Genomic DNA, 27,964 nt, shown 5'->3' on the forward strand with positions numbered 1-27,964 from the left:
GGACATGTTCTAAGCCTTAATGTCAAGTTTATTCCGGTCCAGGTCCCTAACCCCCAAATGGCTCTGTTCCAGGTGGATTTCTCGTGACAGTTACTAACCGCCTTCATGAAAGAGGAAGGTGTTATTTTCTCAACAGTTTCAAGACCTCTTCATGGTTTCCTGTTCCCTCCCTGAGGCAGAGACAGGAAGTTACCTGGATAGGGTCACAGCAAGTCAGTGACACTCAGAATTAGAACATGCTGCCCAAGCTACCACTTTATTCTCAGCACCATGGTTTACAATTTGAAAATAAATAACCCAAGGACTTTTTATCTAGGAATAGAATGAAGGGGACTTGAGGAATATGACACATGGGACAAACCTGGTTCATTTTTTATTCAGATTCTACCTTTTCCACTAAAACAAACAAACAAACAAACAAAAACCCTGCATGTTGATAAAAGTTTAAGAAAAACTCGGTTAAACCAAGTTGAACAGATTAAGTAGCTATGGGACTAAGAACTTTTAATGTGCTTATGAACACTGGATATTTTATAATAAAGACGTTAAATATAATAAAACTAATATAAATAATAATTATCAGCTATAAAGCTAGGGTTTTCATAGGCACCAGGACTCCATCACAACCTTTGGAAGAGTCACCCCAGGGTGTAAAGGAAGACACCCAGCTTTTGCCACTGGCCATCACCCACTGTTCAGCACCGCAGTGATCCATCAGGACTGTCACACTGAACTCTTCTGGTACTTTTCCACTTGCTGGTCAAAGTTCCTAGAAGAGAAGCCTGCTCGAAAGAAATTCACTGGGGTAAGAAGGTATTTTAGCGCCAGGCCCCAGGACTCGGCAGCTGGATGAGTGTCTTTGCTAATGTGAGACAGGGGAGAGACTCTTTGGTTCCCTCGAGCTGGTGAGCCATTGTCTCCCCTAGGTATCAAGGGGGACCCTAAGTCAATGTCCCCCCTGGTTTCTGCAGAGATAAACTCATCTACAGGCTGCAATTGCGCTGAAAATTCCAAAGTCGCTGACTTTTTGGAGTCACAAAGAAGGAGCAGCTCTTCACACTCTTTCCTGGAGAAGTCTGGGAACAAATGCTTCCTGGCCTGCAGAGGGTGCGGGCAGAGCTTCTCAGGGTCCCCAGGCCAGGGAGAGAGGTTTTCTTTCTTGTGCTTCTTTGAGTCTCTGTCAACTTTTGCCTGGTCAGCTTTTTCCTCAGGGGATTCAAACACAACACCCTGCATTCTTGGCCTCTTTAGTCTCCTTTCTAACTGCCAAAGCACGTCTGTTTTCCCAGGGGAGGAACACATGTATTGCTGCACCGAGTGTGGAATCAGGGGTACAGAGAGCCTAGGACTCAAGCTGTCCTCAAAGAACTCTCCACAAGGCTGCTGACGGACAATGGGCACCACCTGGCAGGGCCGCAGAGCCGCCACGAAAGCCCGCAGCTCAGAGTAAGACGAATGGTCCGAGTAAGGGATGGTGTAGATGCCTGGATGAGTGCTCCGTATTTGCCGGCTTGTGGGAAGAATAGCAATGGTAGGGTGAGTCTGGTTCCACTGGAGCATGGCAGAACGGCAGATCTCCGTATGGTCTACAGCATGGATGCGCCCAGCTTCTTCCTCAACTGTGAACACATCGGCAAGGCCCAGCAGCTGTACCAACTCCAGACGTCGAGGATTCAATACCACCCAGGTCCGAAACTCAAGGGCGAGTTGCTCCAACAGTGATTCCTTTCCTAGGCTATAGAGTCCTAAATTACGTTCAAAGGGTATGGAGAAGAGAAGATAATGAAGGTATTAAAGACTCCTGATCTACCAGAGGCTTAGCAAAAATATGCAAAATCTACGCGGTAATCCAGGAAGTGTATCAAGAAGGAAATGCATTTAGGATATATAGCAGACGCAGGCAGGGCGGTGGTGGCACACACCTTTAATCCCAGCACTCAAGAGGCAGGTAGATCTCTGAGTTCAAAGTCAGCCTGGTCTACGAAGTGAGTACCAGGATAGCCAGAACTGCTACACAAAGAAACCGTCTTGGGAAAAAAAAAAATTAGCAAATGTGGGTATGGAGCACACAAAAATCCATTTATTCTTTCAGTTCAACAGGACAAAGTGTCTACCAAGCATTGGGCACTGTGAGAACAGACAGATTAGGAAGGTTCCAGGAGTACCATCCACCTGCAGACTCAGACACAATGCAAAGAAAGGCAATGGCACGCACAAGCATACAGTGTTATAAAGGCACGGAGCTGATGAAATTAAGAAAAGCATCTATAAAGTGACAGATGACAATTGAGCCAGGTCCATTTTTTTGGTAGGTGATGGAAATTTTAAGTGTTTCTTTGGGGGAGAAAACAGCATACTTAATTAAAAACAAAACAACTCACTTGTGCTCACTGCGGCAGCACATATACTAAAACTGGAATGATACAGAGAAGATTAGCACGGCCTCTGCACAAGGGTGACATATAAATTCTTGAAGCATTCTATTTTAAAAAACAACAAAAACCTTGCTTGTATGATCTAGAGCCGATTTGTTTACTGACCTGTTCTATATGTCCTTTCACTCCATACAGTGCTCCATATGCTCAAAGTCCTCTTGGCAAGAACCTTATCTTTAACTTGCTTGTTTACAATGCCAAGAGCATTCAGGGTAATGCTAGTAATTGTAACATTTCCTTTTTGAACAGAACCCATTCTCTTGATGTTAATAATATCCACCTGACTGAACATTCACATATATGCAGCCAAAGGAATATCTCCATGTTTTCCAAAAGGCTTAGAGACTATACATCAGGTAAATTTCCTCTTCTCCTTTGTGCTTGTCATTTTGGCAAATTAATGGAAGATGATCGTTCTGGCTCAAAGGAAACTGAGTTATATCTTAAAGGATAGATCAAGGTTAACCAGCAAGGAAAGGGTATAGTGGAAAATATTTGAAGAGGACCCACCTCAGTGTCACTAAAGTGCAGATGGTTAGTGAGCTATGGCACTAGAAAGACAAGCCAATGTCATTTATTTTGGGTTGTGAGCCTAGCCATCTCTCCAGCCCAACCAATGACATTTATTAGTGGGCCTTCCAAGTACTGAAAAAGAGAACTGCCAGGCGGTGGTGGCGCATGCCTTTAATCCCAGAACTCGGGAGGCAGAGGCAGGCGGATCTCTGAGTTCGAGGCCAGCCTGGTCTTCAAGAGCTAGTTCCAGGACAGGCTCCAAAAGCTACAGAGAAACCCTGCCTCAAAAAACCAAGAGTGAGAACCTCATGCTATAGATGAAGAGGGGCTGTTGAGCAGTGTGAGGTAGAAAAGTATGAATTCTAATGATCAGAATACTACGATCAAAACATGACAGAGCTATTAAATGTGGAAGTTCCATTTGGAAGGCCAAAGGTATGCACACAGAAGAACTGCAGATGTGAATTTTAGCAATGGCTATGGTTAGAGATACATGAGAGGCTATTCAACCACTGTTCTCAGACTTTACAGCCTTACAACTAAACCATGAACTTAGAAGAAAGTTTGCTGTATATCTACTACCCTTGATTATGATCCAAATTTACCTTTGAGCAAAAGGTTTTCTGCTCTCTATACATCTTTTTCCTACTTTGTGTCCTTCCTTATAGACAGGAAGCCCTTACCGCCAGACACCATATTTTATTTAGATTTATATCCCCACTGCCTACTGTATATGTGGCATATTACAGGACTAATTATATTTTTTGGAAAATTAATCAAGCTCTACCACAGGCACTCTCCTAACCAGATGTATTTCTCTGAGAAAATTCTGCATGTCATACTTCAAGAATGGCCAGAGAGCATTTCTTCATGAATAGTTAAGTAATCCTGAGGGTGGGGGATATTTCTCAATCAGTTTGGTAGTTACTGTGGAAGGTATGTAATTTTTTTCATTATTTTTACTTGAGGCCATTTTGAATCTCCTCTCAGAGTTGGGGCATATGCTTTAAGATATATTCATCTTCCAGCCGGGTAGTGGTGGCACATGCCTTTAATCCCAGCACTCAGGGGGCAGAGGGGCAGAGGCAGGAGGATCTCTGTTAGTGTGAGGTCAACCTGGTCAACAAGAGCTAGTTCCAGGACAGCCAGGGCACCACAGAGAAACCCTGTCTCGAAAAACCAAAAAAGAGATATTCATTTTTCTCTTTTGAGGACCTATAATTTTAGGAGTAACCAAAGAACTTATTTAGAACAAAAGCTAGTTTTTTTTTTTTAAAGTTGATTTTTATAAGCTATTTCTCAAAAAGCAACTTTAAGAGTCCCCAAAATGGTCAGGCGGTGGTGGCACATGCCTTTAATCCCAGCACTCGGGAGGCAGAGGCAGGCAGATCTTTGTGAGTTCGAGGCCAACCTGGTCTACAAGAGCTGTTCCAGGATAGGCACCAAAGCTACAGAGAAACCTTATCTTGAAATCCCCCCCAAAAAAGAGTCCCCAAAATATTGTGTACTACTAGGGAGTCACCAGAACAATCAAACAGCTGTTTTCTCAATGCACCTATTTAAAGCACACCAACCTTCTTATTAACCCACATGGCAAATATTTATTGACTACCTCTTTCTCATTATGTAGGCACTTAGGATATAGCGACAAGAAGTAAAGAACCTTGTCATGGTAGAACCTACATTCTAGCAGAAGAAGCAGTAACAGTCAGAAGGACTACATGTAGAAACTATGGAATATATATCATGAGACAAGCGGAAAACTGCTTCTCTTTCACTTGAATCATTCAACAGCTCATCACTGAGTTGAGAATCAATTCAAAATGGCTAATACCGAGCCGGGCGGTGGTGGTGCACGCCTTTAATCCCTGCACTCGGGAGGCAGAGGCAGGCGGATCTCGGAGTTCGAGGCCAGCCTGGTCTACAAGAGCTAATTCCAGGATAGGCTCTAGAAACTACAGGGAAACCCTGTCTCAAAAAAAAAAAAAAAAAAAAAAAAAAAAAAAAAAAAAAAAAAAAATGGCTAATACCACTCCACCCCTCTTGCCTTCAGCCTCCTTGTATTACGTATCTGTCGCACTGCCTGCTGCCTCTCTGACACACAAAGCTTCCTCTTACATTTTTGGGGTTTCTTTTCTTTTTTTAAAAAATACCTATTTATTTACTTTATTCTATGTGTATGTATGTGAGCCTGAGTGTATGTCTGTCTGGGTATCATATGTGTGCAGAAGCCTTTAGAGGTGAGATGAGAAATTGGATCCCCTGGAACTGAAGTTATAGGCAGTTGTGAGCTGCCACGTGAGTGCTGGGAATTGGACCTGGGTCCTCTGAAAGAGTAGCCTGTGCTCTTAATCACTGAGCTGTCCCTCCAGCCCTCTTAAGGATTTCTTGAAGCACAAATAATAAAAACTCAGAGAAACTGGGGTTCAACCTAAAGATCCAAAAAGCAAAACAGCCAGCCACTGGCTCTTACCTCGACCTCAGTCTGAAATGGCGATTCTACCTCCAGGAATGTCAGAATGAGATTGTCTGAGAGCTGTCTCCTCCCGTTTTATAATCCTCTCTAGGGCTGGGATTAAAGGCATGCACCACCCAGTTTCTATGGCAACTAGTATGACTACTGGGATTAAAGGTGTGTGTTACCACTGCCTGGTCAGGAAGGCTGACCAGTGAGGCTGTTTTATTCAGCTCTTTAGGTAGCTTTATTTATTAAAATACAATTAAAATGCCACTACAATTTCTTTTCTTCCTTCCCCCTGCCAAGGGTTTCTGTGTAGTTTTGGCTGTCCTGGAACTCACTCTGCAGACCAGTCGGCCTCAAACTCTTCTAGCCTCAAACTCAGAAATCTGCCTGTCTCTGCATCTCAAGTACTGGGATTAAAAGTGAGCTACAGTTCACACTGGTGTGTGTGTGTGTGTGTGTGTGTGTATGTGTGCACTTTATCAGGGATACAAGCAACAGCACATTTAAATATGTGGGACGTGACGGGTACTATAAAAATGAGTAAGTTTGGGGCTAAAGATGTAGTTCAGTCGACAGAGTGCTTGCCTGGCAGGTACAAAACCCCTGGGTTCAATGCCAGCACTATACAAACTGGCTGTGTTAGTTTGTAATCTTAGCACTAAGAAGAAAAACATTTTAAAGAAGAGGGTTCAACGGTACAGTACTTGCCCAACATATGTGAGACCCTAGATTTAATACCAGAGCTGGGGGAAGGGTTGAGAATGATGGTGGGCAGGTTCAGTTGTTGTTTGCTTTTTAGACAGGGTCTTTCTTACTGGAACTCACTATGTACACCAGGCTGCTTCTGCCGCCTAAGTGCTGGGATTAAAGGTCTGAGCCACAAAGCAAACTGGGAGATTTAATTTTAAATTAGATTATCACAGTAGGTTTTACAAGGTGAGGCCTGCACAAAGGCTTGAAAACAACGAGAACCATCAAGGAAATTAGGTTCACTAAGCACGAACGAGAGAAAAAGGGAACCACTCACCAATCTTTATGTTATGTCGCGGGAACCGCCGAATGAGCTGGACAATCTGGCGGGTAGCTTCTTGTCGGGAAGGAAGAACCAGGGCTGGATTGCAATTGGTGTTGTCGAGATATAGAGTATCAATTTGTTTCCCCAGTGTCAGGGCAGGCTCCTTCAACATGGATGGTGTATATCGAAAATCACCTGGAAGCGCAACATAGGAGGTGGGAGAAGGGGGCAAAGACCAAAGGATAGAAGGCAAGCCCCTCCCACCTTCAGCAACAGATGGAAATTAGGTACTGGAATTTTATGTTTGTTTGTTTGTTTTTAAGATTTACTTATTATGTACACTGGGGTTTTCCCTATGCAAGAATGCCAAGCCGGGTGGTGGTGGCACACGCCTTTAATCCCAGCACTCGGGAGGCAGAGATAGGTGGATCTCTGTGAGGTCAGCCTGGTCTACAAGCAAGAGAGCTAGTTCCAGGACAGCTAGGGCTGTTACACAAAGAAATCAAAAACAAAACAAAACAAAAAAGTCAGATTCCAGTTGGATGGTGGTGGCACATGTCTTTAATCTCAGCACCTTGGAGGCAGAGGCTGCCGGGATGAGAGGCATGTACCACCACTACACTGAGCCTGCTCTTGTGTTTTTACTTGCATATTCTTTTTTTGTTTTTTTTAAAGATTTATTTATTATGTATACAACATTTGGTCTTTTTGTATACCTGCAGACCAGAAGAGGACACTGGATCTCATTACAGATGGTTGTGAACCACCATGTGGTTGCTGGGAACTGAACTCAGGACCTCTGGAAGAACAGTCAGTACTCTTAACCTCTGAACCATCTCTCCAGCCCCTACCTGCATATTCTTAACAAGGTTTAGATGGTCAAAGAGTAGGAAATCAGTTGGAAAGGGTCACTGTGACTATATGGGATGAAGCTACAAGGCCAATCTTAGTGAAGGCAGCTTCAGCTATGACACAGCTGGAAAGAGAGACTCTTGGGGGAGACTCACCTGTGTAGAGGATTGTTCCAAAGTATCCTTCAAAGAGAAACATGACAGAACCAGGACAGTGATTGGCATCTATAAGGGTTACAGTCATGGTTTCTTGCCCAATTTCGTCGAGAGGCAATACATGGCTCTCACCAATCTCCAGCGCTCGGATCCACTGCTTAGACACCTGAGGAAACAGTTGGCCACCCTATTAACCACAGACTCCACTCCTGGATCAGGAACTAACAGCCATGAAGGAAACCTGAACGACTCCTGAAACATTCTCATGTAAGCTGTAATAGGGGTTCCCAAAAGATCTGTCCTTCCTCTTCTGGCTCCCCACCCTTTGAATCGATTTAAACTCAGAATCTGAAAACAATCTAGATAAAGATTCTCAAACTTCTTCTATCATAATCCCAACAGGGGTGGGAGACAAGTGTCCGGGAAAATTCCAGTCAGGCTGTCAGGGCTCATACCGGCCATGCCTACTGAATCAGACAAGAACAGGAGAGGTTAGATAATATGATTTTTATCTAGCACAATAGATGAGTTACTGGGGATGGGCAGTGTTGGGGATCTAACTTAGGGTCTTGCACATGTGTATCCAATGCTCTAGCAATGAGCTACCTCCTCAGTCTGGTGGATTCTTAAAGAAAACCAGGGATGTACTGGCCTAGTGTCTATGAAACGATAGGAATAATTTCCTTGTCTAAATTTACAGCTAAAAATCTTCAGTTAGCTAGCTGGAGGCTAGCTTTATTCTGGGATCAACTCCCACATTTGTAAAAATTCAGTCTTCAAGGCGCCCACTCTGTGATCTCCAAACTGTGACAGGTCGTAAGTTCCCACCCAGATTCCTGAAAGAGGTCTCAGAGGCCAAATCTAGCCCCAATACCTGTAGGTGACGATGGAGGAGGTGGGCAGTGATTGGGGAGCAGTAGAGGGGCCGTGCCCACGTGCTAGACAAGCCCACCGTGTGGTCGGAGTGCATGTGGGATAAGAAGAAGAGCCGCGCGGTACCAGCACGGCGCAGGCTCCAAAAGTCCACAGCAATGGGCGTTTGGGGGATCACGACCCCGTTCATGGTGGCAGGGTTGGAAAGCCACCAGCGGGGTCTTCGCAGGAACAGCACTCCCGCGTGAGGCTTCCACGATTGCGGCCCGACGACATGCGAACGCAAGGACAAGGGAAAAGCAACCCAGGAGTGGACGAAGTCGAGAGTGAGCCAAAAGAAGGTGGCCGTGCTCGGCACGGCCAAAGTGAAAGAGCCCAACGCGGAAGAAGCCCCGGGAGCATCACTCACACCCGGGCGCGGGAACCCAGGGCCCACACTTTGACAAAATCCGCGCGGCGGCGAGGAGACAGACCCAAGTAGCCGATGGCCGATGGTCGGTCGCGGCTCCGGCACGGCAAGCTGCGCGCCGGCGCCGAGAGGTGTGTGCGTGGGGGCAGGGCGTCCTCAGGTCGGTCCCGCCTGCGCTCGGCGCTCGGCGCGTTGCAGGGCGAGGGGGCGGGATTTCCGCAGGAAGCTGGCTGGGGCGCTGAGTGATGGCCTCGGCGGCTGGGACTGGAGGGCAGGGGTGCGATAGATCTGCCATTCGCTGGTTTGGTAGCGAATGCCTAACCGGGCCTAGAGATAGTTGAGGACATCCGAGGGCAGAGCCAACAGCCTGCGGGGCTCCGGTCGGCGCCTGAAGGGCCGGGGCTCGCCAGAGGCCCGAGGGGTGACATTTGTGTTCCGCCCTGGGGAAGGCACTGCCAAGTGACACCTCGCCTTTAGGGTTTTCCCTGTCCACATTTCCTCTACTCAGGCTCCCACATCGGGACTAGAAGGAGTCCACGGATTCGCCACGGGTCTGTGGAAACGGTTCCGTGACTGTTGGCGAAGATGCCATACCTTGGCTCCGAGGAGGTGGTGAAGGAACTGAAGAAGGCTCTGTGTAACCCTCATATTCAGGCTGATAGGCTGCGCTACCGGAATGTCATCCAGCGAGTTATTAGGTATCACCGACCTTAGAATTCTTATTCCCACCCCCACCTTTCCCACCCTGCCCTACTTTTAATCCTCTTCCGGCACCCACTCTGAGAAAGTAAATGAACCTGCAAACACGGCAGTTGTCTCTTTTGGCCTTGAGACTGCATTTCTGGATTGTCAGTCACTTCAGTCTCCCTACCCAGCTGAGAGATATCCTTCACGTCACAGACTTCAGCAGTTATGCCCCTGGTGCCATGACTTAACCTAGTACAGTTTATTATTATTATTATTATTATTATTATTATTATTATTATTATTTAAGATGTAGACCTGTCCTGTTTATCCCTCTGCTTGCTTGGCATTCCCACCTGGATAGTTCTTCAAAGATATGACCAAATTAATACCAGCATTCTTCTCCTCGTCAGACCAGCTATTCTGCCTGTATTTGTGTTATGAATGTCACCAGGCATCCTACTAAACATGATAGTCAACTTTGTCGACACTGGTGTCAGATGGTTTGAAAAATTGTAAAAAATCCCCTCTTTGTTATCGAGACTGTAGTGTTGGCTGAGGCTGTCATAAGCCCAGCCTATGTGGTAACTTAGTAAGTGGCCTTGTCTCCCTCCCTTCATTTAGGACTTTTCTGCTGTATACATTTGAACACATAATTAATCTGTAGCTATAGCTCAGAAATGTTAGTAGGACACAAAAGTCCCTCGGGGTGCTTTTTAAAGAAGTGTGACCCAGGAAGTGACTCTGATTTCGTTAGGATGAGATAGAATCCAGGGACTGTATTTTTAAGAAACTTCTCAGCTGAGCCTATGTAGTAGTATGGTTCCATTTAGAAACCACCAGTGGTATGAAGTCCAAATTTTGTATCATGTCACCCAAGGAACAAAACAAAAGTTCAGTTCCTGTCCCCACTTTATAGCATGTATTATTAGCTGTATCCCATTTGCCTAGCAAACCGATTGTTTAGCCAGAGCATTCTGTGAGAAGTGTTTTCTGACTTCCATAGTAGCATGTGGATGTGGCTCTTCTTGGTCTGTGTTCTGTGCATCCATTCAAGTACTCACACCGGAGTTTTCAAATCAGTGATATTCTTGGCTGGCTTCTTAGTTGATCTTGAATTTCTAAACATCTGAGGCTACACCTGCCACCCGCTCTGTTTGGTTTTATTTTGCTTTGAGACAGCCTTGGCTGTTCTGGGAACTCACTATGTAGACCGGGCTGGCCTCAGACTCGCAGAGGTCCACCTGCCTCTGCCTAACAAGTGCTCAGATTACAGTTGTGCATCACCATGCCCAGCTTTCCATTTTTACTTTTATGTGTGTGAGCAATTTTCCTGCCTTGTAAGTAAGTGTACAACGTGTATGCCTGGTGCCTGTGTGTCACAAGGCTTCACATCCCCTGGAACTGTAGTTATGGATGGTTATAAGCTACCATGTTGGTGCTGGGAACTAAACTCAGCTTTTTTGCAAGAGCAACCAAATGCCAGTTACCCATTGTGCTCCCTCTCCAGCCTATACCTTCGAAAGATGTTGTCCCCTTATCATATCTCTGGAATGATAAAGTTGAATGTACCATCTCTGTGTCATTTCCTTGCAGGTGTTGAACACATAAGGCAACAGGTGCAGGCCCTTAATAGGAAGTTTTGTGTGTTGTAATAGACAAGGTAGACACAATTATAGCTCATTGAAAGATCATAATTTCGTTAGATAACCAGAACATATATAAATAAAATTCCTCTTACAGATTGGGGATTGTGTGTTTTACTTCTTTCTGTTCTATGTTTTACAGGCACATGACTCAGGGCTTGGACATGTCTGGTGTTTTCATGGAAATGGTGAAGGCCAGTGCCACTGTAGATATTGTTCAGAAAAAATTGGTTTATCTATATATGGGCACATACGCACCTTTGAAACCAGACCTGGCGCTCTTGGCTATCAATACACTATGCAAAGACTGCTCCGACCCCAACCCAATGGTGCGAGGACTGGCTCTACGGAGCATGTGTAGCCTCAGGTGAGCACTTTTATCCCTGCCTGGCCCTCAGTGGCTGATGGATTAGTAGATTTTTAATGAGGACAGCTCATTACTGTCCCTAATACTCCCTAATACTAAGGAAAGTACTGTTCTTCCTCAAACTCAGATTTTCAGCCATTACTTTGACCTTCTAAACTGTGTCTCATGGTTTTATTTAAAGGTGGTTTTCTTGGTAAAATAGTTCTGAGTTTCAGTTAAAGATGTTTAATAAGGCCAGGTGGGGGTGGTGCACGCCTTTAATCCTAGTACTCGGGAGGCAGAGGCAGACAGATTAGCTTGAGGCCAGCCTGGTCTATAAGAGCTAGTTCCAGGACAGGCTCTAAAGCTACAAAGAAAACCTGTCTCGAAAAACAAAAAACAAACAAACAAACAAAGATGTTTAATAAGCTATTACTGTAACAATTTGTGCTGCCTCCGAAGTAGTATTCCAAACAAAAAATCAAATTATAGCTTTTTAAATTTGATAGAGGCTTTCTCCAATTTCTTGTGATCTGACAGATATACGTTCAAATATGAATTATTAAATCATACTTAAATATGTCAAAGCTGGTATTTCAAGATCTGCCTGACTCTAGAATGCGTTTCAGGATGCCTGGTGTGCAGGAATATATTCAACAGCCTATTCTTAATGGTCTGCGGGATAAGGCTTCCTATGTCAGGAGAGTGGCAGTCCTTGGCTGTGCGAAGATGCATAATCTTCATGGAGACTCTGAAGTGGGTAAGGTCATCTGCCATGTTCCATATTTATTTGTGCCTCTATGGTGTGTATAATTTTGGAAGAAAAAAATTAATATTGCTTGGTAGAAGACGATAGTGTGTCTCATGACTGTGCATGTCTCTCTAAATCAGATGCTTGTTTTTATTCCAGCTCCTTTTCAGTCTTTGAAAGAAATTTTTCAATTTGTATGTCCTATCTGATACCCAAAATGATGTTATTTGTTGTTGCTTTTGGTTTTGGTTTTGGTTTTAGCAGAGATGTGGCTTTGTCTGCCCAGAGCCATTACTGTCCCTGTGACTCAAGTTTTTCTCTGTTTGTAATCTTTGGTCTTTGTTTTAGATGGTGCTCTAGTCAATGAGTTATACAGCCTCCTGCGTGACCAGGATCCAATTGTGGTTGTGAACTGTCTGAGGTCTCTAGAGGAAATTTTAAAACAGGAAGGAGGTGTTGTCATTAATAAGCCCATTGCCCACCATCTCTTAAATAGGTTTGGATGCTCTTTTTATTATGAAATATGAATCATGGTACGATCTTGTTGATGAATTAAGTTGTCTTATTATTGTGTATGATGGGGGTGGTGATGTGGGTTTGGTTATACGTGTGCTACAGCAAAAGCACGAAGGTCAGTCAACTCAGGCGTTGATTCTCTTCTTCCACTTTTATGTGGGTTCTAATAGAATTCAAATCATTAGGCTTACACAGCAAATGCTTTTACCCACTGAGCCATTTGCCAGCCCAAAAGTAACTTCAAGTTTATTGCAATTATTAATTTCCTCATATTTCACTGGGAGAATTTCTGATGTATTTGTCTTGATATGTAAAGACGGGAGAAACAAGCTATGGAGATAAATTCCTTCTTTAGTACCTATGATGTCCTCGAAACTAAGTCATTTATCTTAAAATTAGAAAATCTGGGCTCTTGTAGAGATGGCTAAGTAGCTAAGAGCACTGACTGTTCTTCCAGAGGACCCAGGTTCAATTCCCACCTTCCACATTTTTACTCACAACTGCCTATGAATCCAGTTTTAGGGGATCCAACACCCTCTTCTGACCTCCTAGAGGGTCGCATACAGTACACTTTAAATGTAGACAAAATACTCATACACAAAAACAAATAGACCTTGGGAAAAGTATAGCAAATTTGTCTGTGTTGTGGACTGTAAAGATTATGTTTTAGAATGTAAAAAGAATTTGATCATGGCATAATCTGTTTTAAGAATTCTCTCCCCCTTTTGTTATGATGAATCTCTACTTGGTTTATGGCAGTTATATGTAGAATATTCCATTTGTTATTTAAATAGTGCTTTTGTTTTCATTTTGGACAGAATGCCAAAACTGGATCAATGGGGCCAGGCTGAAGTATTGAACTTTCTGCTCCGCTACCAACCCCGCAGCGAGGAGGAACTGTTTGATATTCTCAATTTGTTGGACAGCTATCTCAAGAGCAGCAGCACAGGTGTGGTGATGGGAGCCACCAAGCTCTTTCTGACCATGGCAAAAGATTTCCCCCATGTACAAACTGATGTGCTTGTACGAGTCAAGGGGCCCCTGCTAGCTGCCTGTTCTTCAGAGAGTCGTGAGCTCTGCTTCGCTGCTCTCTGTCATGTCCGCCAAGTCTTGCATAGTTTGCCAGGTCACTTTAGCGGTCACTACAAAAAGTTCTTCTGCTCTTACTCGGAGCCCCACTACATCAAGCTTCAGAAGGTGGAGGTGCTGTGTGAGCTGGTGAACGACGAGAACGTGCAGCAGGTGCTAGAAGAGCTTCGAGGATACTGCACTGATGTGTCTGCCGACTTTGCTCAGGCCGCCATCTTTGCCATAGGTAAAGTACCTGTGCTTTTCTTTCTTGGGACCCATGTCAGCCAGCTAAAGACTGTAGTCAGGAACACCATGGAGGACAGTAGTAAATGAATCTTGTTTCAGAGACAAAGTATCATGTATTTTGGGTCAGTGATTACATGCAAGGGAAAAGAGTTGTTTTGCTTTAAATAAAGGCAGATGTTTCTCAAGGTAAACAGTATATGTAAGTCAAACAACAATACTTAAAATTTATACTGTCTTTATGTTATCGTATATCCAAAATGTTTATATATCAATCATCTTATGGTCTTGTAAGGCAGTCAAGAATAGTGGGTATTTTAAAGACAAAGAAAATTAGGTACAGAAAGGTTACTAAGTGGCCAAAAGATCTTATATTTTTCAAACTGAATGGAACACAACTCTTTTGACTAAAAGTCCTCTGCTGTAATGGGCTATATTATTTAGTATATAGTGCTAAGTGTAGACCAACAGAGTAATCCCTTAATTTTAGAGATGTTCTGACTGCTCAGTCTGGAATCTAAAAGGCTTGAAAGACTAAAAGAATGAAAACAGCTGACAAACTAGAGTTGAGAGGGCTAAAACTAGATGAGGATGAGGAGCCCTATGTTTGAAATAAAGTTTCTAGAGGCAAAAAGACACTAAAATCCTTAAACTAAAAGATTGATCTCACGTATCTCCAGCAGTAGTATTCCTATTCAGGTGTGTTGCATCCAGAAGGGTGCCTCAGTCAAATGTGGTATGTGCCTGTGATTCCAGCACTCAAGACCGAAGCAGGAGAGTCACAAGTTCAAGACCACCCTACGTGATACAGCAAGACCCTGTGTCAAACAAACAGACCAGAAACTGCTTCCCATCCTTCATTATTTGTGCTTTCAGCCTTGTGCTTGGGGACTTTTGTCTTTTCCATATGGTTTCTTTTGCTCATTTGAAAACAACTGAATTTATTTTAACCATAGTTCCCAGCACAGCAGACTTACTTCATTGTGATTAGTGATTTTATTTTCTTTTAAAGATGTCTTTGGTTATTATATTAGTTATTTTTCTTGTTTCTGTGACCCTAATACCTGATATGAAGCTAGTTGAGGAGATGTTGGCTTATAGTCTGAGGGGATACAGTCCAACATGACAGGAGTGTGAGGCAGCTGGTCTTACTGTATTTTCACTCAGGAAGTAGGGAAGAAAAAGTTTACTTCTTCCTGTTAATTCATTCTGAGATCCCAACCCACATGATGGTGCCTTCCACATTCAGGATGGGTCCCCTCTTTTCAGATAAACCTTTGTGGAGCACTCTTAGAGACATGCCTATAAGTGTGCTTCCATGATGGATATAAATCCAGTCAAGTTGACAGAGATTAACTGTCTTTTTTCTTTTTTTTTCATTTTTAAAACAGTCTTGCTGTGTAGTCCAGACTAGCATCTAATTTGTGGTCCTCCTGCTGCAGCCTCTGAACTGCTGGGATTACAGGTGTGCAACTTGTGTTCACCTCTGACTAATGGGAAATGGCTTTAGAATAACGTGCTAGAATTTCACCTTTCCATCCTCTGTAGGTAGCATTGCCAAGACTTACACAGACCAGTGTGTACAGATTCTAACAGAGTTGTTGGTGCTCCGACAAGAGCACATCACTACAGGTAATGCCTGACTTCCTAGAATTGTTTTCTTTCCTTTTTTTTTTTTTTTTTTAACCAAGTAGCTAGCTAACAGTAGTTGTTTAAAAAGTCTTTTCTTATTAACTGAATTTCAATTATATTGACTTAACCATGTCTTTGCGTCATTATCTGTTACCATCAGAGAAGATTAGCAGGGTAGCCTCTTCTGGCTGCCGGAGCGACAAGGCTGCTCTGTGGATAATGAAGGCACTAGGAAGAGCTCTCTTAGCTGTACCCTCTTTTCTCTTCATCCAGCTTCCAATGCTGGGCTGGAGTGAGGCAAGGAAGGCCTTATTCTCGGACTTATATAAGTGCCAGTCACATGTGTCCTTAAAGTTTGCAATTTAGGCACCTCATCTTCATGTCAAATTTATCTTTGTGTAAAATTCATGTGTCTCTTCTGTTTCTCAATGAATTAATAACTACCCCTCCAAACCCTGTTTTCCCGAAGTTCAGTGAGAAACCTAATCTAAACACACGCATCTACTTAGGACTTTTTCCTGCACGGACTCTAACCTGGCTCTTGTGTCCCCTCTGCTGTAGTGGTGGTACAGACTTTCCGAGACCTGGTGTGGCTGTGCCCTCAGTGCACTGAAGCTGTATGTCAGGCCCTGCCCGGCTGTGAGGAGAACATTCAAGATACTGAGGTAGAATGTAATTCTCTTTTCACTTGTAATCACAGAAGGGGTTATAGGACCTGTCTTCTGAAATGGCGTAGTGGTGTAGTATTTGTATTTGATAAATAAATCTTGCCTGAAGAGTAGAGGCAAAGCTAAAGCCACCAGAGGTCAGGTGATGGTGACACACACCCTTAGTCCCAGGATTTGGGAGACAGAGTCAGAGGGATCTCTGAATTCAAGGCCGCCCTGGGCTACACAAGATCAGTGCAGAAACAAACCCGGGTGGTGGTGGCTCACAGCTTTAATCCCAGCACTAGGGAGTCACACGCACCTATAATCCCAGCACTAGGGAGTCACACGCACCTATAATCCCAGCACTAGGGAGTCACACGCACCTATAATCCCAGCACTAGGGAGTCACACGCACCTATAATCCCAGCACTAGGGAGTATAACATGGACAGAGAGAGGTTTAGTCTGCTCAGTCTGCAGTCGCCCAGCCGTGCTAGAAGTAGCACTTTTCTTGTGGCGGGCTGCCTTCCTTTTCTCGTGGCGGGCTGCCTTCCTTTTCTCGTGGCGGGCTGCCTTCCTTTTCTGGTTTTCAGGTTGAACCCCAGTTTCTGTCTCTGGATTTTTATTATTCATGCTACAAAATGGAGTCTGTATCTGTTTGGTCTTGTGGTGCTGGGTATCAGACTCACACTAGGTATACACTTTTACCACTGAGAAAGTCTCTAGCCCTAAAATGGAAGCCAATTATTCTTTTTATCATCCTGTGTCCAAGTAGGACCTCAAGCTTGCTTATATCTCAGGTTATCTTTGGGACATATATAACACAAAAGTTATAAAAAGGAAGCTTATCTGTAGTTTTAATTACAAATTCTTTGATACCATTGTCCTCTTGAATAATTATGAGTCAGAGATTTAGACTATGGAATTTTTTGTTGTTGGTGGTGGTGGTAGTTTTTTTGTTTGTTTGTTTGTTAACACTTACATAGCCCTGGCTGGTATGGTACTTGGTGTGTAGACTAGACTTGCCTGCCTCCTGAGTGCTGGCATTAAAGATGTGCTCCACCATGTCTGGCCTGTGTGGTACTTTTTGTTTGAGATTTTTACAGAAATTTATTTCCTTCCTCCCCACAAAGTTTGCTGAGTTAAATATCTAGGGGTGGGGAGATCTAGAAAGATGGGCTTTTAAGAAACATCACAGATGATTCTGATGTATCTTCTAAGTTAGTAACTACTTTCATAAAAAGATTTCAAGAAATTCTTTGAGTAGTTTTTATTGAAACATGAAACCTCAGTACACACCTTTGGTTCCAGCACTTGGGAACAGAGGCTAGTGGATCTCTGAGTTTGAGACCAGTCTGGTCTGTATACTGAATCCACAACAGCCAGAGCTACATAGTAAAAAACAAACAAATAAACAAAAAACAACAACAAAAGAAACATTAAATGTAGCATGAATTCTAATTGTTCTTAATAATAAAAACCTGGAGTCAGGTATTGGGTTAAACCTGAAGGAACAGAGAAGCAGAATGGCCAGCCACTAGAATTCTTTCCTCTACCAGTGCTCAGACCAAAGGGTGATCCTGTCTGTACAAATCTTCAGACTTCTGCTCTCTATGAAACCTTAGACTGCATCCTCAGACTGCACCTATCTCTATGAATTCTCAGACTTAATCCTCAGACTGTATTTGAGCTCCTGTCTTTTCCTGCCTTCTATTCTTCTCTCTGCTCAGCCATATCACTCCTGTCTCCACCTCCCTAGTGCTGGGATTAAAGGTGTATGATCCCAAGTACTGAGATCACCTTTGTGTGAGTTCTGTTTCTCTTTTAGACAGATTCAATCTCATGTAGCCCAGAGTTGCCTTGACTCACAGAGATCCGTCTGCCTCTGTCTCCCAAGTGCTGGGATTAAAGGTGTGTGTCACCATTGCCTGGCCTGTGTGGCTGACTAGTGGTTTAGCTCTACACTCTGATCTTCAGACAAGCTTTATTTGTTAGATTACAAAGTATCACTACAATTAAACCTTAAATTAGGCAAAAGGCCCCAAACCAAGAAACCTTTATTTATTGCTTAGTCAGCATAGCTTACAAAAGTTTTGAGTTTCCATTTATACATTATAGTGTTTTTTCCTCTCTCTCTCTCTCTCTCTCTCTCTCTCTCTCTCTCTCTCTCTCTCTCTCATCTCACATATAGCCCAGGCTGTCGTCAAACTCACTGTGTAGCTGACTTTGACCTTGGACTCTAATCTCCCTGCCTCCATCAGCTGAGTGAGGAGTTATAGGTGTGATCCTCACACCTGACAGGGTTTCTCTGTGTAGCCCTGGCTATCCTGGAAATGGCTCTGTAGACCAGGCTAGCCTCAAACTCAGATCTACCTGCCTCTGCCTCCTAAATGCTGGGATTAAAGGCATGTGCCACTCCTGCCTGGCTTTTTTTTTTTTTTAAACCTCACACCCAGTTTTTTGATGCTGGGCATCAAACTCAGGGTCTTAAGCCTGCTGTGTCGGCATTTTGTCAACTGCACAGCATCCCTAACCCCAATCCCATTGCAGTAGAATTTCATTCTTGTTCATTTTCAAGAAGTAGTGGAGCAAGATGTACAGTGCACGTTGATACCAATGAAAGGGTATAGTTTATCTCTTGGCACTAGGGGAAAAGCTAAACCCATGACTGCCTTCTGTTTCCTTGTTTGGGCAGCCACATTTTAAACATCTATTATTTTCCCAATCCTAGGGGAAACAGGCACTTATTTGGTTACTTGGGGTCCATGGGGAAAAAATCCCCAATGCTCCTTATGTGTTGGAGGACTTTGTAGAAAATGTGAAGTCGGAGACATTTCCTGCTGTGAAGATGGAACTACTGACTGCACTAATGCGCCTTTTCCTCCTGCGCCCTGCGGAGTGCCAGGACATGCTGGGACGGCTGCTCCATTACTGCATAGGTAGGTTTCCTGCGGAGTGCCAGGACGTGCTGGGACGGCTGTTCCATTACTGCATAGGTAGGTTTCCCAGAGCACAGCACCTGCTGAGACTCAGCTAAAAGTCCTCACAGCCTTCATTGCTGGTAAATCATGTCTGGAACTTGGAAAGGAAATGATACTTTCTAAAGTTTCTTGCTTTTCTCCTCTTATGGTTGGCACAAAGGTTGGAGGAGAATAGGGTGTCTATTTATTTGTTTAACTCAATCCATTGTTTTCTCTCAGAGGAAGAAAAGGACATGGCTGTACGAGACCGAGGTCTCTTCTATTATCGCCTCCTGTTAGTTGGCATTGATAAAGTTAAGCAGATCCTGTGTAGTCCGAAGTCTGACCCTTCTCTGGGACTTTTGGAGGATCAGCCAGAACGACCTGTGAATAGCTGGGCTTCAGATTTCAACACACTGGTGCCAGTGTATGGCAAAGCCCACTGGGCAGCTATCTCTAAATGCCAGAAGGGAGAGCCTCATCGCCTTGAGCTGCCTCCCAATGCATCCTTGGCCACACCAGGTAAGAATAGTGTTTACCTTCTATCTTGTCCTGGTAAAGCTTTCCACCACCCCTTGTGGTGGAAGTAAAATACTGTAGCTAAATTTTAGACTCTTGTCTGAATTTGAATCCTTTGTGGGCATGAGGAGATTTCGTCATTGGCTATTTAACATCAGTGGGTATTTAACCATTTATCTGAAGACAACACTCACCGAGTATGTGTTTTGCTTTTGATGTTTATGAGCTACAATGGCCTTGAACTGGGTGTGTACCCAAGGCTTCCCTTTCAGCCTTGGTCCTCCTGCTTTCACCCCCACCCCAAGTACAGGGAGTACAAGTAGGTACCACCGTGCTTGGCAACACATTGGGTATTTTGGAATTGGGTATAAGATAAAAATGTTGCTGAGAACATCTCTTATAAAAGTCTTCTAACTGTTTTAGGTCACTTGATTTCTGAAGAGAACAAAGAAGGAATACAAGAATCTCCTGATCCTGAAGCTCTCGTGCTGGTCCCCAATCTCCAGCTTACTGCTGAGTATTTTGAGAAAACATGGCTTAGCCTCAAAGTTGCTCATCAACAGGTGTTTCCTTGGCAGGGAGAAGTCCAGCCTGACACTCTCCAAATGGCTCTAAGAGTAGTGAACATTCAGACCATCGCCATGAGCAGGGCTGGAGCAAAGCCCTGGAAAGCCTACCTCAGCGCTCAGGATGACACCGGCTGTCTCTTCTTAACTGAGCTGCTGCTGAAGCCTGAGAACTCAGAAGTGCAGACCTCTGTGAAGCAGAGCGTGGTGAGGACTGAAGCACTGCGTGGGTTCGTGTCTGTGTTAGAAACTGTGATTGGAACCGTCGGAGACATAAAATCTTAACACTGTCTCGCTGCCTGCCTTGGGGTGAGATGAGCACTTTCAGAGTTCCTTCACTTTCTTACAGAGCTGCTGTGAGTCCAGCATCAGATGCAGAAGACAGTGGGCAGTCTGGGAACCCCGGCTCTTATTTTTACCCGAAGTCTCTTCCCTTGTTCCCTTCCAGCCTGTCAGGGATTGGTCCCATTTTTAAAGGAGAGTGTTACACAGTAGTATTGGTAAGGGGTAAGGATAGGATGGGGTTGTTTCTCTGATCGTTTTAGAGATTATAATTATTAAATATACCTGGTGTCTGTGGAAATTGGTAGCTGTCACCATTTTTGAGGGTCTCTTTTTTCCTTTAGTAAACTGTTCTTGTATTTATTTCTAGGCTGCTTTTTAGGTTAGGATCCAGAAGTCCTTAATGTGGTCATAAGTACCTCTTCAGTGTCGTGAAACAACCTCTCTTCTGACACAGTGGTTTACCAAAGAAGAAAACAAAACACTGGTTTATTGTAATCTCTGAGTGCTCTTTTATCCCGGGCCTTAACATCTATTTTTTGCCTAGAGCAGTTCCTTGCTCTCACGTCTCAACACGCAGTGTGTCTTTCTTAATTATGGGCCTTTTTTGTGACACTCTCTGCCTTAATTAGGGCTCTGTACTCAAGCAGTCACAGCTGCCAGTCAGGAACAGAGGAGAAAGCTCAGGTGGTAGAGTACTCGATTAGCATGCACAGACCCCAAGTTCGAGCTATAGTACCATATAAAGTGGAGTATGGTGGTGCATGCCTGGAATCCCAGTGCTCAGGAGCTGGAAGCAGGAGGATTAGAAGTTCAAGGTCAGTGTCAGCTTCAGTAGGGTGCTTGAGGCCAGTTTGGGATACACCAGACACTGTCAGCAAAAAAAGGGGAGTCCTTGTGAGATGGCTCAGCAGGTGAGGTGCTTGCTACCAAGCTTGCAAACCTGAGTTGATACCCTTGGCCCACATTGTTGAAGGGGTGACACATATTTATTCTCTAACATCTACCCACACATAAGCTGTGGGACAAAGTATGCTCCACTACATTCAATAAATAATTTTTAATTTTAATTTTTCAAAAAACTATCTTCTCATTTTACACGCCAAATCCATTTCCCACTCAACAAATAAATTTTTAAAATGGAAAGGAAAATGGAAGGATCTCCCCTGCTCGTGGATTGGGAGGATCAACATAGTAAAAATGGCAATTCTACCAAAAGCAATCTATAGATTCAATGCAATCCCAATCAAGGTCCCATTAAAATTCTTCACAGAGATTGAGAGGACAATAATCAACTTTATATGGAAAAACAAGAAACCCAGGATAGCCAAAAAAATCTTATACAATAAAGGTACTTCTGGAGGCATTACCATCCCTGACTTCAAACTCTATTACAGAGCTACAGTATTGAAAACGGCTTGGTATTGGCATAAGAACAGAGAAGTTGACCAATGGAATCGTATAGAAGACCCGGATCTTAAACCACAAACCTATGAACACCTGATTTTTGATAAAGGAGCCAAAAGTACACAATGGAAAAAAGAGGGCATCTTCAACAAATGGTGCTGGCATAACTGGATGTCAACCTGTAGAAGAATGAAAGTAGATCCATATCTATCACCATGCACAAAACTCAAGTCCAAATGGATTAAAGACCTCAATATTAATTTGAACACATTGAGATTGATAGAGGAGAAAGTGGGAAGTACTCTACAACAAATGGGCACAGGGAACCGTTTCCTATGCATAACCCCAGCTGCACAGACTTTAAGGGCAACATTGAATAAATGGGACCTCCTGAAGTTGAGCAGCTTCTGTAAAGCAAAGGACATTGTCACTAAGACACAAAGGCAGCCTACTGACTGGGAAAAGATCTTCACCAACCCTGCAACTGACAAAGGTCTGATCTCTAAAATATATAAGGAACTCAAGAGACTAGACGGTAAAATGCCAATTAACCCAATTAAAAAATGGGGCGATGAACTGAACAGAGAATTCTCAACAGAAGAAGTTCGAATGGCCAAAAGACACTTAAGGTCATGCTCAACCTCCCTAGCTATCAGGGAAATGCAAATCAAAACAACTTTGAGATATCACCTTACACCTGTCAGATTGGCTAAAATCCAAAACACCAATAATAACCTTTGCTGGAGAGGTTGTGGGGTAAGGGGCACACTCATCCATTGCTGGTGGGAATGCAAACTTGTGCAACCACTTTGGAAAGCAGTGTGGCGGTTTCTCAGGAAATTCGGGATCAACCTACCCCAGGACCCAGCAATTCCACTATTGGGAATCTACCCAAGAGATGCCCAATCATACAACAAAAGCATATGCTCATCTATGTTCATAGCAGCATTATTTGTAATAGCCAGATCCTGGAGACAGCCTAGATGCCCTTCAGTGGAAGAATGGATGAAGAAACTGTGGAATATATACATGCTAGAATACTACTCAGCGGTAAAAAACAATGACATCTTGAATTTTGCAGGCAAATGGATGGAAATAGAAAACACTATTCTGAGTGAGGTAACCCAGACCCATAAAGATGAACATGGGATGTACTCACTCATATTCGGTTTCTAGCCATGATTAAAGGACATCGAGCCTATAAGTTTGGGATCCTTGAGAAGATAATAAGAAGAACCTTCACCTGACGATAGATGAAGAAAATGACAGAGCCCCACCTTGGAGCACCGGACTGAGCTCCCAAGGTCCTGATGAGGAGCAGAAGGAGAGAGAACATGAGAAAGAAAGTCAGGACCGTGAGGGAACCTCCAGCTGGCGACAGATGGGGAAGGTGACTGAGCCCCACATTGGAGCACTGGACTGAGCTCCCAAGGTCCCGATGAGGAGCAGAAGGAGCGAGAACATGAGGGAGAAAGTCAGGAACGAGAGGGGTGCGTTCACTCATGGAGACGGTGGGACAGAACTAATGGGAGATCACCAACTCCAGTTGGAATGGGACTGATGGATCATGCGACCAAACCCGTCTCTCTGAGTGTGGCCAACAGCGGGGGCTGACTGAGAAGCAAAGGACAATGGCTCTGGGCTCTGATTGTTCTTCATGGACGGGCTCTGTGGGAGCCTTCTCAGCTTGGTCGATCACCTTCCTGGACCTGGGGGGAGTTGGGAGGACCTTGGTCTTAGCATAGAGTGGGGAACCCTGATGGCTCCTTGGCCTTGAGAGGGAGGGAGGGGAGGTATGGGTGGAGGGGAGGGGAGGGAAGGGGGAGAAGGAGGGGAGAGAAAGGGGAGAAGGAGGGGAGGGAGGGGGGAGGAGGAGGGAAGGAGATGGAAATTTTTAAATATAAAAAAAATAAACCATGAGAAAAAAAAAAAAATTAAAAAAAATTTTAATGGGGGCTGGAGAGATGACTCAGCCGTTAAAGGCTAGGCTCATAACCAAAAATATGAGGGTTTGGTTCCCAGCACCCACAGCTGTCTCTCAAGCCACAAAAGTAAATAAATAAATAAATAAATAAATAAATAAATAAATAAATAAATAAATGGTCTGGTATGATGACTTAGTGTGTAAACTACCTGTCACCAAGCTTGATGACCTGAGATCAATCCCCAGGACCCACTGGCTCCCAAAGGTTGTTGTCTGACCTTCATTCATACACTATGTCATGTGTGTATGTGCCTCTCCCCCCAAATAAATAACTTAAAAATGTTTTAAGTTGACATTCATACTTCTAGCAGCTCTATTGCCATTGTTTCTTATTGTTTATGCTCAGTTTTTATTTTATTTATGCTTGACTGTATTTTATACAGTGATATCACTAACGCTGTAGATGCATCAGAATAACAGCAATCTGTGTTAAGACTCAGCTGTCCGGAAAGGAGAGAATGAAATATCAGTTAATCCCAGTGTGTTGGAGTGGGGAAATAGATGTTTACAGAGGATAGAACTGAGACATTAGCCTCAGATTTGGCTTTAAGAACAATTTGCGCTTTCTCCTCAACTGCTGCCGAGGTGCTCGGTCCCTCCAAGGAACCTGAGGCCACACTGGGGTGAGGCCCTCACTTCATCCAGCGACTAGCACTGTGCCAGCCATCCCCACCATGGCCTCCACCTCTGAGCTTGCCTGTATCTACTCTGCCCTCATCCTCCACAATGGCAAGGTGGTGGTCACGGAGGATAAGATCAATACCCTCATTAGTGCAGCTGGCATCAATGCTGATCCTTTCTGGCCTGGCTTGTTTATAAAGGGCCTAGCCAATGTCAACACTGGGAGTCTCATCTGCAAGGTAGGGGCTGAAGCCGCACCAGCAGGCGGTCCTGCCTTCACTGCTGCCCCAGCTGAGGAGAAGAAAGTGGAAGAAAAGAAGACTCCAAGGCTTCTGATGACGGCATGGGCTTTGGTGTTTTTCATTAAATATTTTGTTAATATGCCTAATAAAAAGATGAACTTGTAAAAAAATGATTTGGCAGTCAGAATGAAGGGAAGCATTTCTTTGTCATATTTTTTTCTTACTACATTGTGTGTGTGTGTGTGTGTGTGTGTGTGTGTGTGTAGATGTGCCATGGTACATGTGTGTGGAGGTCAGAGGACAATTTACCTTGTGGGTTCTGGGTATCTTCAAATTTTGTAGTAATCCTATTTGACCACTCGGCCATCTCTCCAGCTCTGCCATCAGATTTTAATTTGTGAGAGAAACGTGCATGTATTTCCGTGGGTGACATGAAGTGATAGGTCCGGGATCCTCACAGGAAGTTAGTAAAGAGTTTCATATGACATTTTCCTTATGGAAGCAGAGAGCATAACAAACTGAGTTCAAGGCACATCTCTGAGGGCTCATGGTAGCATTTCACCAACTCGCTTAGCTCAAGAATTTCTGTCTGGATATGAAAATTGCATGGTCGGCGTTATTTTTGTGTTTTTAAGACAGGGTCTTAATGTAAAGCCCTGGCTGGTCTGGAACTTGTTAAGTAGACTATTCTGGCCTGAAACTCATCAGAGACTCTCCTGCCTCTGCCTCCTAAGTGCTGGAATTAAAGACTCATGCCATCATGCCTGGTTAAATTATCTTAACAGATAATTTTTCACTCATGATTTCTCTAACTAGGTTCTTCATAGAGTGAATGGTAGGTAGTATTGACTTATTTAATAGGGAAGAGCCTATGATTTGGGAGCTGCTTATCAAGGAGTCTTCCCAGCTGAATAATTCTAAGGGCAGTGAAGGTCTTGTTACCCTTATGTCTACAATACATTCACCATAATATTTCTTAGTGAATATTTGAATGAATAGCTGTAAGGAATTAACAATGGTATTCTTTTTTTATTATTTATTTATTTATTATGTATACAATATTCTGTCTGTATGCCTGCAGGCCAGAAGAGGGTACCAGACCCCATTACAGATGGTTGTGAGCCACCATGTGGTTGCTGGGAATTGAACTCAGGGCCTTTGGAAGAGCAGACAATGCTCTTAACCTCTGAGCCATCTCTCCAGCTCCAACAATGGTATTCTTAAAATGTTTATTTTGTGCATGTATGTGTGGGGATGTGAGTGCCAGGGTGTATGTTTATAAGTCAGTACAACTTAATTTCTCATTCTGCTGTGTGGGTAACAGAAATTGAACTCAGGACATCGGGTCTAGCATCAGGCAGCTTTACTCATTGGGCCATCTTATTGGCCCCTAGACTAATCTGAGGTTGATGTCTGAAATATGTTTTATTATAGTCTATTAACTATACAGAAAGTAATGGAATTCCATTTAGACCAGAATTTCTTTTTTCTTTTATTTTTTCCTATTTGTTTTTGTTTCTTTTAGACTGGGTTACTATGTTGCTATGTAAACCAGACTGACCTTTAACCCAAAATCTCCTGCCTGCCTGTGCTTTTAGAGTGCTGGGATGATTTTGAACCACCATGTGGGTACTAGGACTCAGACCCAGGTACTCTGCAAGAACAAGTGCTCTTGACCTCTGAGCCATCTGCCCCACTCTGAGAAATTGCTTTTGGAAGATGTACTTTATTTAGTTCTTTGTCTCAGAGTCACAGGTCCTGGCTGTTATAGGTATGCATTACTACACCTGACCTGGGAGTGTACTTTAAATTTTTAAAAAGTTTAATTATTCTTAGTGGGGAGTGGTGGCAGGGAGTGGGAGGGGTGTGTATGTGCATCTCAAAGGATGCCGGTGGAGATGAGAAGACAGCGTTTGAGAGGAGGTGCTGTTCTTGCACTGAGTTCTGAGGATACAACTCAAGTCTTCAGGCTTGCTCAGCAAGTGCTTTTACCTGTTAAGCTGTCTTATCAGCCCCTGGAAAGTGTACTTTCCAGATGGTCTCAGGGTACTGATTTTTCCAGTTGCTTGGCTTTGCTAATTTGTAAACAACATGACCATGCTGTGTACCACGAACTTACTAATTCCTAGTATTTTTCACCTTAGGAGCTCTGTTTAACTTCTGTGAACAAGTGGCTTGATGATGTAATATAAATGGATGCTTGCTTTTCTTTTAAAATCCCAAGGGCACCTCATCCTGTCTTCTAAGAACAATGGCCCAGTCTCAGCCTCAGTTGATAGGTAAGCATTATGTAACCACGTAATGAGAACTTAAGAAAAACATTGCCAAGGCAGTCATTTATATCTTAACGGACCATAGTTTATCGCTATGAACTAGTAACATCTATCTGGATGTGGGTTTTGATTATTTTTTTTTCTTAGCTACTGGGTGTTTGGGGGAGAAAGGGAACATGACTTATTTTTTTAGAGGTTTCCATACTAAGAGAACTTACATCTGGGAGATTCACCCATATACACTTCGTGTTGCTGATGAAAGAACACAGGCTTTGGGCCAGGATCCTATAACGAGACAAGACTTTAAGGGGACTGATGTCTGCTGTTGTGGTTAGATGGTGGCAAAAACCCAACAACAACAACAACAACATGACTGTAAAGTATTATGGCCTTATCATTTCCCAGTAGAAAATAGGAACATGATGTTAGGACTGAAGGGAGGTGGGCTGCAGGGAAGAGATTGTTTAGGAAGGAACTGCATTGAAAGTCCAAAGAAGTAAATAAGGTGTGAAAATTTATTCCACAATATTCCTGGGGGCCTATACTCTGTTTATATAACCTTATTTATTATCAGTATGTTAATTATGCAAAATAATACAAAAGTTGAGACTACATTCCAAAAGATAACATTTGCCCATAAGCATATCAGTAGTGAAATGGTGGTTTACTATTATGAGAAAAACTTGTGTTTAAGGTAAGACAGACTTTTATTATTTTATTGTTAGTGTGTGTATATGTGTTTGTCGGTACATATGTTTGTGTATACCTGTTGAGGCCAGAGGTTAATATTAGATGTCTTCCACCTTACCTTTTAAAACAGTCTTTCACAGAACCTAGAGCTTGCTGCCAGCCAGCC

At 43.6% G+C, this 27,964-nt stretch overlaps 2 protein-coding genes, 1 non-coding gene and 1 pseudogene across 3 annotated transcripts; 3 read left to right on the forward strand and 1 right to left on the reverse strand.

Moving 5' to 3' along the window:
- Positions 1-670: 670 nt before the first annotated feature.
- Positions 671-8,770, reverse strand: Dclre1b (DNA cross-link repair 1B). Its single transcript, XM_038311351.1, has 4 exons — positions 8,309-8,770; positions 7,435-7,600; positions 6,440-6,622; positions 671-1,745 (listed from the first exon to the last, which is right to left on the reverse strand). The coding sequence occupies exons 1-4, from the start codon at positions 8,495-8,497 to the stop codon at positions 724-726; spliced, it is 1,560 nt and encodes a 519-aa protein (XP_038167279.1). The 5' UTR covers positions 8,498-8,770; the 3' UTR covers positions 671-723.
- Positions 2,384-2,490, forward strand: LOC119801552. The gene has a single exon (XR_005283235.1). It is a non-coding gene; the product is annotated as a U6 spliceosomal RNA (small nuclear RNA).
- A 178-nt stretch (positions 8,771-8,948) lies between the features above and the next one.
- On the forward strand, positions 8,949-21,721 carry Ap4b1 (adaptor related protein complex 4 subunit beta 1). Its single transcript, XM_038311799.1, has 10 exons — positions 8,949-9,414; positions 11,189-11,413; positions 12,022-12,152; positions 12,492-12,639; positions 13,478-13,974; positions 15,522-15,605; positions 16,167-16,270; positions 18,986-19,193; positions 19,455-19,736; positions 20,157-21,721. The coding sequence occupies exons 1-10, from the start codon at positions 9,302-9,304 to the stop codon at positions 20,582-20,584; spliced, it is 2,220 nt and encodes a 739-aa protein (XP_038167727.1). The 5' UTR covers positions 8,949-9,301; the 3' UTR covers positions 20,585-21,721.
- Positions 21,722-24,039: 2,318 nt separating this feature from the next.
- LOC119801113 lies at positions 24,040-25,022 on the forward strand (annotated as a pseudogene).
- The last annotated feature ends 2,942 nt before the right edge of the window (positions 25,023-27,964 follow it).

The sequence above is a fragment of the Arvicola amphibius genome, chromosome 14, assembly GCF_903992535.2.
Source record: "Arvicola amphibius chromosome 14, mArvAmp1.2, whole genome shotgun sequence".
Classification (NCBI taxonomy): Eukaryota; Metazoa; Chordata; class Mammalia; order Rodentia; family Cricetidae; genus Arvicola; species Arvicola amphibius.

Bases quoted from the DNA above. Each gene is read 5' to 3' on its own strand.
- Dclre1b (XM_038311351.1), bottom strand. From the start codon at position 8,497: ATGAACGGGGTCGTGATCCCCCAAACGCCCATTGCTGTGGACTTTTGG. The intron at 7,601-8,308 runs GTATTGGGGCTA...CTGTTTCCTCAG, and splicing joins TCCTCCATCGTCACCTACAG to GTGTCTAAGCAGTGGATCCG. The intron at 6,623-7,434 runs GTGAGTCTCCCC...TTGCGCTTCCAG, and splicing joins TGGAACAATCCTCTACACAG to GTGATTTTCGATATACACCA.
- Ap4b1 (XM_038311799.1), top strand. From the start codon at position 9,302: ATGCCATACCTTGGCTCCGAGGAGGTGGTGAAGGAACTGAAGAAGGCT. The intron at 12,640-13,477 runs GTTTGGATGCTC...CATTTTGGACAG, and splicing joins GCCCACCATCTCTTAAATAG to AATGCCAAAACTGGATCAAT. The intron at 13,975-15,521 runs GTAAAGTACCTG...CATCCTCTGTAG, and splicing joins GGCCGCCATCTTTGCCATAG to GTAGCATTGCCAAGACTTAC.